The sequence below is a fragment of the Terrapene carolina genome, unplaced genomic scaffold, assembly GCF_002925995.2.
Source record: "Terrapene carolina triunguis isolate 2854851 unplaced genomic scaffold, T_m_triunguis-2.0 Scaffold95, whole genome shotgun sequence".
Classification (NCBI taxonomy): Eukaryota; Metazoa; Chordata; order Testudines; family Emydidae; genus Terrapene; species Terrapene triunguis.
The window spans coordinates 44,434,833-44,444,868 of NW_020664446.1; the positions used below are offsets into that span (position 1 = coordinate 44,434,833).

At 36.8% G+C, this 10,036-nt stretch overlaps 1 protein-coding gene across 1 annotated transcript in view; it reads right to left on the reverse strand.

Annotated features, from left to right (window-relative positions):
* TET1 (tet methylcytosine dioxygenase 1) overlaps window positions 1-10,036 on the reverse strand; it is a 122,181-nt gene that overhangs the window by 92,747 nt on the left and 19,398 nt on the right. Inside the window, exon 3 of the mRNA XM_026650891.1 lies at window positions 5,195-5,245. Within this exon, the coding sequence (XP_026506676.1) occupies window positions 5,195-5,245 (51 nt within the window). The remainder of the gene's footprint in view (window positions 1-5,194; window positions 5,246-10,036) is intronic.

Here is a 10,036-nt window from a genome sequence, read left to right on the forward strand (position 1 = left end):
AAATTTACACCTCACTTTTGAAATTTGGAAAGAAATTTTAAATGCTTTTCTGTTTCAGGAACCTTAATACATACATTTTACAAGCTAAGTAAAAGAGAATCAATCATTTTTACTGAACATTCAATAATGAGTGCAGACAACATTAACAATACAGTTATTTGAGTTAAAAAGTTTAAGTTTATTTTGTAACATAATTTCATTAAGAATTTCTAATGATACATGAATTGTGAATTAAGCTTTAACCTTTCCCCATGCCTGGACATATATTTCTTGTAAATTTCCTTTCAGCAAATTAGCTTACTTTTTATTTAATACTAAAAGTCAAACTCCATTTCAGAATCACGACAACATTTTCTATGAAATTTTAAAAGTATCTTTCAGAATGTTTATTCTTCTAAAATCATGCAATGTTTGCAGCTCTAACCCTGCAATGTGACCTAATATCGTGGACTTTTGCATCCTTACAAAACATCACTGAAGTAAACGGGACACTACCCAGGTGAAAGGATCTGTGTTTGTGGTTCAGTTGGGCTGTTCATAGATGTAAAATTACTCACATGTATAACTGTTAGCAGGATCAGGGCCTGAGTTATACCAGTACAATCCCACTGGCTTCAACTGAGTAGCACCAGCGTAAAGGGAGGGGAAAAATTAACCCATAAAATTATAGAACACCATCAACTTAAAAATAACACACTGTATGAAAATTTGTTACCTATTATTGTTACAAACAACAACTAGTTTACTATAAATGGAAGATCTTAGAGGAAGAGTTTCCCCCTCCCCATTTCTTTAATTTGTGCATTTTAAAACACTTTGTATATTGTTAGTTTTGCTCCTTCACCTTACATCCTCAATTGTTTTTCCCTTTTATTTGTGTGACATTCACACAATAAAAACAGAGCAAAACTACTTTTTTTAAAACCACAAAAACTGGCTGAGATTTAAAGGCAGGTGTAGTAGAAAATTTCACTAATATTTTTTAATTGGCTAGATTTTAAGTTGAGAGTGTCCCTTTAAAAACACAAAATGTGAGATAGTAATTTTCAGGATAGTATTATATCCAACATGTGTAGCATCATTCTATCTTCCTCCTCTGTAAGATTTCATTACAGTGGGGCTCCATCCATCAAGTTGTTGATATCTTAAAAAAAAAAGTAATAAAAATGAATTATTTCCAGCTCTGTATTCTGGCAGACGTTCTTCATTAAAAACATATCATATATCACAAGTTGGAATAAATGGCTTAAGACTAGTTCAATCCAAGATCACTAAAAGCATGATCACATTCATTAGCAGCTGCTTTTCTTGTCTTCTGTTAACATTTATATCTCAGAAATGTGTATCATGTGGGTTTTCTTAAAGCAACATAGCTAAAATTGCACTGTGACCAAGGCTAATAGAAGCCTTGACATCTTCCTATTTGCAAACTGGTCCTATGTAGACACACAGGGACTTATGCATGCATAGGGAAGGAATGAGCCATTTTGTACAAGTGTGTTAAAATATATATTTGCATCATTCATTGAAATGTGACATTTATAGTATTAGATACAAATAAAACCAAAAGTACTAAGTATTTAATCATCGCTTGCTTTTTGTTTAGCTTAGATTAAACTGATTTTACAGAATTCAGCAATCTCTGGTTCTCCCTTTTCTGGCACACAGGGAGTATACTTAGGGTGTTTATAAACAAACATGTGAACAAACCCAAATCACAAAGTACATGCATGCAGTTGTAATACTCACTTAGCAGTGTTTATATTATTGTTGACTCTTGTATGAATTCTGGATCCCTCTCATAGGCTCTTCCTTTATTATCTCCATCAATGTAGAAAACTTCTGTGGCCATTCAAAAGGTAACCTTGGCATTGTGGAACCTAGTGACAAGACCACGGATTGTACTTCTTCATCAGCTGTTGTTCTGTGCATGGGTTCCTGACTGTTCCACTTCTAGATGTATTGATAATAGCAGTTCTCTCTGACAATCTGATGCCATATTCAATGTTTGTTTCTTCTGATCTGTGCTTTCATTTTACTAAAGTGTGATTGTAAACATTTCCTCACTGTGAAACAGGGTGGATTATACATAAAGTGGGTGAGAAATACCATTAAATAGGTAAAAGAAAAAAAAAACCACTCTCTCACCCCTCTATTTGTTGAAAACGTAAATGAGTGCCTCAACACGTACCAGGTACCGCAACAAGTAATAGGTCCTCTTGCATAGGTTTTCCATTTATGTACCAGAAACAAAATGCAAAAGGTATTTGCTTCAGTAGGAAGACATCATGTAATGTTTGCAAGTGAAATTGTAAATACTCTCTCTTTGGTTTTAAACAGCTATTCCCACAAACACACATTACTTTTGCCTTCAATTAGTGTTTGTTTCCTAGAATTTACAGTCAGAGCATTTAGATTTTTATTCACAGATCTGTACAATTATGAAAATAATAATAGAATGTTAGTGTCAGAAAAATTAATTTTGAAGTGACTTTATATAATAACAAAATGGTAGCAATAAGGTACAAAATAGTAAATTCATCAAAGTAAACAAAATCTACAGTAGTGTAACAATATTACTATATGTGAGGTTAATGCTTATAGCAGTGCAAACTATTTCCAGCAAGCAAATATTTTCCTATTTTGAGACATTTATTTTCTACCAGATAGGGTACTGTTATTAAGAAAAGTGATAGTCCCAACAACTTAAATCTGAAAGATATATTTAATTGATTAATCCATATTTTCCTTAAACATACATGTAATTATATTTACAAGAACTACCTTTCATTAATATCTAAGGCTGTGTCTACACTGTCACTTTTAGCGCTAAAACTTTTGTCATTCAGGGGTGTGAAAAAACACATGCCCGAGAGACAAAAGTTTTAGCGCTGAAAAGCGGCAGTATAGACAGTGCTTTTCACTGGGAGCCGCGCTCCCGGCAATAAAGCTACCACCCCTCCTTTGGGGTGGGTTTTTTTAAAATTTGCCGGGAGAGCTCTCCCCAGCAATAAAGCGTGTCTACACTGCCCACGTCACAGTGTTGCTGCGGCCACACTGTAACGTGGGCAGTGTAGACATACCTTAAGAAAAATTAGAAACACAAACTATCATATTCTTCCTTAGAACAAAGAAAGCTACAAATTCTCCTTTAAAGGAAGTTTACATTACTATTATAATCAAAATCACATTGCAAGGAATCTCCTTAAAATGCTAGTAGATTATTATTTAATTTTAAGTGTCACTTGCTGGATTCATACATCTGCCATTAATCATTAAATAAAAGCTTGGTGTTATAATTCAATACATGTTACTGCAGAAATGTTTATTATGGCATTTCAAACGCCATCAATTGAAAAAGGAGGGGCAGAAAAAACTACTATTCCAGAGTATCAGGTATCAGACTGTACATGATGTATATTTCATTTTGGAAAGTTTATTGCAGCTGATATAAAGGGAGTCTAGCTCCATATTACATATAGTGAAAAACAACATCCAGTACTTTTTTAGAAGAATGACAAAACACATCCAGAAACACACTACTTGACATAAGCCAATAACAAATCTTACCAAATACAGATTCAGTAACCATGCACTAGGAGTGAAAACTGGAAGACACAAAGTACAGTATAAAACCAGAGAGAAATAACTGTACAACCACTTCAACAGAGGAGAGATCGAAGCAGAAATGCACTTTCCAGTCCAAAGCCCAACATATGATATAGTATGCATGAAAATATTTCCTCAAATTATCAATAAGATTTTCCATTAAAAATCAAGGATGAAAAACTGTGCATAAATCTGTGAGAAATAAAAGGGCCAACAGAGACAGCATCATGCTCTATAGCAACCTGCCACCAAATCAGAAACAATGACAAATGGACATGAGATAAAATCTTAAACATACTGTGAAGCCCTACCCTGGGCAGATATTCAATACAATGTAGCTGCCTCTGACAGAGACCAGACTTCTGTTCTTTTTGCACTTTGACAACATTGGTGTAACTTGACATATCAACTAAGTATTATAGACTTGAACAACAATTAATTTATGGAAAGACATCATTGTCACCAACAGAGGAAAAAAATTCACACTACAATCAAACATTTTTCACCACGTATTTTCTACAATGAAATCAAGTTATAATTCTGATATCTGTTGCTACAAAAAGCAATTATTAAAATGAAAAATTAACACATGATTATGATTTAATGAAACGTATTAGTTCTATAATTGATTAATTCATTTAATGAATGGAAGGTGGAGCTTTTACTGCTATTGTACCACTACAATTACTGTTATAAAAGATGCAAGAGGTGTTTTAAAATGCACAACTGCTTCCACATTAAAACAGACCCCTGAGGTTAGACACATTTGCAAGTCAAATACAATTCAAAAACTCTGTTCTTTCCTTAATCTGAGCATTTTATTTAATGTTGTATTACTGAATAAGTTATAATTTCTTTATACAAGTGTAGTTTCTTGTGATCCATTTACCATGCAATAAGTGAAATAGGTGAAATTTCATTTTAAAACGTCCACATTTATAAAATTACATTTTAATGTATTGTACTTTTACCAAATTCCTCATGTACCAAAGCTTTTGAAAATATATGAATGGTGAAACAATGTTTCGATAAATAATAAAATTCTCACACTTAAGTGCACTTTGTAGGATAAAAAATAAATAGCATGTTTATTTAAGGTCCTTTCATTTACTGTACACAAGTTCTTACTATCCTCTTTAACTATTTTGTAGTTTTAAAATAAGAAAAGAATTCCTGAGTAAATATTTCTATATATAACTTTTTAGTAATGATATAGTTCTGACTTCAAATATTTAAATTTCAGATCCCATCAAACCTATATGCTGAAAAAAATCACCAAACTTTTACTCTCAGTATATAAATATTAAGCTATGACTAAATGAAATTTGAATTAATCTTCAACACATTGGAAGAAGGTAAGCTTTGTAGCCTGCAGACTTGTGCAGAAAGATCCAAATATGTACATAATATATAAACAGAAAAGAAAACCTATGCTTTTAAAATGAGCTAATCCTCTGAAAATCTGGAAAGAACTGATGTCCAGCAGTTAACCCTTTGCCTTCCTATTCCAAGTGACAATAAAATACGGTTTAAAATGGGGAGGGGGGAAGAGGAGGGAAGTATTATTAAAGCAATGATTGGTTACCTTTAAAACTCTTTGCTTTCTCCTCTGAGGCCTTTTGTTTTCAGTTAGCACCTAAAAAAATATCAAATTGCAGAATAAAGTTTAACTTAAAAAATTAAATCCCCAATTTTATTAGAAAACTGTAATACTGTAAATACCCATAATGCTTTATATGCAGCATTTGAACTGATGGAGACTTTACACTGTAAAGTCACTGCAACCAAAACAAAAAGCTGTGCTATAAAAACGTAGCAGGGAAAGACCCTTTCCCCCCCTGAAAGTCTGCCTTAATTAGGCTCTGCATTCTTCACAGCAAAAACCCACGAGGTGGCCATCTTGCTTCCTTCTGCAGAGGAACCCTCTACAGTGTAGCACTTCTTGAGGCTGCTTTTTGGGTATTATTATCATGGTGTTTAAAAGCAGCAGCCCCTGCCTGCCAACGCTGGGGACGTGCTGGGCATGCCTCTCGCAAAAAGAGCTCCAGAAAGGGCCCAGCCAATGGCAAGGCGAGGCCAGCCGCTCCAAACTGATCTTCCCTGCCTAGCCCTTCCTAAACAAAGGGTCTCCTATGTGGGCTTTGCTCTGAGCAGAGGACACAGGGCAGGCACAAGCTGCGACATGGATTCGCGGCGGCGGATCCGGCCCCGCGCGGCGCGCGCTGGAGAGGCTGAACTCGCTTCCCCGGCGCAGCGCAGCGCCGCGGCCGGGCCGATCTCCTCGCAGCAAGCGGTCTGGCCCGGCTCGCGTGTGGGGACGCGGCGACAAGCCTGGGTCGGCGTGAGGGGAGCCGGGCGGCGGCTTGGCCCCGCTCCTGCCGCCGGGGCTCAGGCAGCGGGCTCCGCTGAGCGCACCCCTCCCCCCGGGCAAGGTACGGCGCAGTTTGACTTTATAAGGCAAGGCTACATATTAGCGATATTGAAAGGAGGCGGAGGTGATGCGAGGACACAGCCCCAGGCTGGACAGGCCCCCGCTGGATGCAGCAGGCGCGTTGCCCACCACGCTTTGATGGCTGTCAGTAAATGTCTGCTGCTGCCGGTGGCCACGGGGGCCGCGCGTTCCTTTGCTAACACCCCCGCCCCGCGTCCTGCGCTGGCTTGTGCCCTTGTGCTCAGCACGCTGCTGAGGTTTTATTTTTCAGGGAGTCTGTAAGGAGCCCGGCAGGAGCAGCTCTCAGCCCGCTTGGGCCCCAGGCAGGCCCCCTCTCGGCGCACATCAGCTTTGATTCAATACCTCGTCTGCTTCCACTTTGCTTTTAATATATGATCTAATGAACAAAAACCGTCCCTGGATAGTGTAGGGAACAAACTGGATTAAGGACTCTAACAAACTAGTTTCCACGTGGGTCCCAGCAACAGGGAGGGAGGTTTACAGACATCTCTCATTAGATTTAACATAAATCTATTTTTTTCTTTTTAAAAAAGGGAATCAGGTATTGCACAAAAACTAGGGCCTAGATCCAAAAACCCCTAACTTCTAGAAAAGACTGGGATTGACCTCAGAGGGCTCTGGAACAGACTAGGTCTCATCAGGCCCAGTTTGACAATTACAATTTACTATTTACTTAAAACTTCACTAAAGAATTTTCAGTAAATATGTCTCAGACAGAAAATTGGCTGTACATTTGTGTACTGCCTCTGGAAATAAAGGGAAATTTACATCTGATAGTAGTTGCAGCAGAGAACTGCCCACATTTTGCATCTGCAGTTGAACAACATACAAATCCAAGTATATGCATGTCTAGCTACTTGATTGTGGGTGTAAATTAGGCAGCTACAGGTGTAAACATGGAGATTTGCACCCACAATCCATTTTGAAATGTATCAGTTAAATTAGAGGTATTGTTGCTATTTGTTTATTGCATAATATTAGCTACGTGAACCCTAATTTGTTTTGATACGACTGGGTGACATAAGGTATTCAAATTTAATGTTATGTTAAAATACATGTGGTAAACCATATTAAAAATTATAAAGATGTACATATGCAGTGGTTTAATTCTGTCTAATGCCCTCAGTTACCTAAGATTTTATGGTCCCGCAAAAATGTATTTTCATTTTTTTAGAGCCAAGTGTTGTTCACTTTTTTAATTCAGGCAATCACATTAATTTGTGTGTGTAGCAAGAAATAGAACTGATAAGAGTGTAAGGTTAAGCAGGACCATCCTCCATCAGTTAAAAAAAGTTACCCACTATTATTAGAAGTAACATGTAAGATTATTCTGGCTGGGGGGGGGAGGGGGAAGAGAAATATACTATTTCCCCCTAGTTTGTTAGCTATGTGCATTTGAGAGTTCTTGGCTCTCTATGAGCTAAGATCAGGTTTAGTTTTGAGTTTCACTTTCCCCTGTTGTTTGTGTGGGTCTTTAACATAACAGGGAAGAAATGTGTTTAACATAAAAAAATTTTAATTAACAAAAATGGCACAGAGGCTTAGAGGAAGGTTCAATGTTCAAACTATTTTTAAATCATTCTTTGAAAATGATTAGATATCAAGTTCACAGCTTCTATTTAATGAATACCCCCTCATCTTCAAAACTCAGTACCACATAGAATACCAAACTAGTGTAAACTATAATTATTTTGCATGTACACTGAATGCCAAATCAAAGCAAGTTACACAACTTTGTCGCCTTGCCACTTGAGCATGATCTGCAACTTATACAACCATTTACAGCACTGCTGAATTTTCCCTAGTAGATCCTACAACATTTCCAAACAACACAGACGTACATTGAGACTCAACAGCAACAAAACAAACTACTGAATGAAAGCAAATAACCTGTTTTGGTAGAGGATAGCTGTGAAATAACCCAAAATATCTATATTGCGTGCTGAAATGATACAGCAATTTGTATTAGAATGAAAACAAGACAAAATGTAAAAGGTACATATTCATAATAATTAATAAAGTGTTTCTGTAACATTTATTGTGAGATCTGTTAAATATAAAACCTTTATTGTATTTTTAAAAGCTTAGCGTAGTATTTTTTAAATATAAAAAAATTATATACCTTTTATCCTATATATTTGAGATTCTTTCCTTTGTACTGCCAACTCATAACAAAATGTCATGAATCCATCAAAATGAGGTGTGTTACATAAAAAACAATTTGTGTTACACATACAATCTATGAACTAGAGCCCACAATGCTTTAACCAGATTTTCATGATGTCATGTCTCTGCAAAATCCATTACATTCCTCAAGGTAAAGTATTCCTGAAAGTTTATGTGGATGTTATTTCAAAGAGATGTATGCATGCCCAATATAGTTTTCAAATCTTATATCTCTATTATGTGCAAATTAATTAAAGTAACAGAATAGTAACTAATATTGGCTCCAAATGTGAAACTGATTCTCTCTAGGTTGATTGTGCATGCATAACAGCACTCAGATTTTAGACCTCAGTCATGGACTCTACCAGCTGGGTCTTGTTGTCTCCAAAGGTAAATCCATATACGATCTTAAAAGTTGTTATTCCTTTGCGCTAAGCAAGGACAACTAACCCATGCTTTGTATCTTCAAAGGCATATCCTGAAGTAATTCCATATGCAGACTTTCATGGATTTCAGTGTGCATTTTGTGCATGGTAGAATGTAATTCTAGCACTTTGTCTAGTTGAAACTAGAAGGGAGAATCCTTCTTTTGAGGGGAAACATCTGGCATAAAATGTAGTTTAAGGATGAGAACAGCTATCCCCCTGCTCTCCAGTGCAAGAAAATACTAACATTCCACCTACATGAGGGACAGACCTATGACTCCTTGCAACCAGCAATCTACTGAAACTAGCCTGATTCCCTTCTTTAAAAAAAATATATTATTTTACTTTCTACACCCTGGACAGAGTCCTAAGGCATTTCCCAATTCCCTTCCACTTGAAAAACAAAACCTACTCCCAGAGCAGTCTTAAATCCTTCGCCAGCCAGGGATTCCCTTCTGAGCAGTTAACACTTCTATCTTATCTGAAAAGTAACTTTTGAGCATTGCAAAATACTGCTACCCCTCCCCCACTACCCTCCTCAGGACTCAGCTACGCTACACTCCTAGACCCTGCCAGATTTTTATATTTCAGAAATATGTTCAATTTCTTTCCGTTTCTCAGACAATTTTGTGTTCTAGCAGGATTTGTTGTTTACAAATATTCAAAGTAAGAGTCTCTGTATTTCATTCAAATATAATTTTACAAGAAATTATCCAATGGTGTGTTCCCAAAGGGCAGGAGTACACATTTTGCTCAACCCAGTCTTCTGAAACTTTACAAGGTGAAAAGTATTTCTTGCCATCTACTTGAAGAGGCAAGGAGGCCTTTTGGGTTGTAGTTTTAAAACAATTGGATATGCACAGTATAAAATATACCCCTTTTTTTCTAAAAGTACACCAGAAAATGAAACTGCTGGAGCAGAGGAACATAAAGGGAAAGGGGATATAATTAAGAAGGCAAAGAGGGGGCTTAAAGAAAAAGAGGTGAAGAAGCAAAGCAGGAATACAAAGAGAAGGTCAGACTATGCAAGAAGAAAATAAAAGAAAAGCATGTTTAGCCTGGAAAAAAAGATTGACAGAAAAGCTGGAATTCATCCTTTCCTTGACCCTGCCTCTGCTAAAATCCTTTTTCATGCCTTAATCACCTTATTATCTCATCTCCTCCAATGCTCTCTTTTAAGGTCTTCCTGAGTCCATACTCATTAAAAATAAGGAAGAGCATAATGTTGCTGCTACATTACTCTTTTGCTGTAGGAAGCAGGGAGTTTCCCCATACTCCATCCTCTTCACTGGCTTGTTATTCATTGATCTTCAAATCAAATTCTAAATTGGCCTTGCCCAAATTTGTTTATTCCTTTTTTAAGTTCTCAGAAGGGGTCATGTGA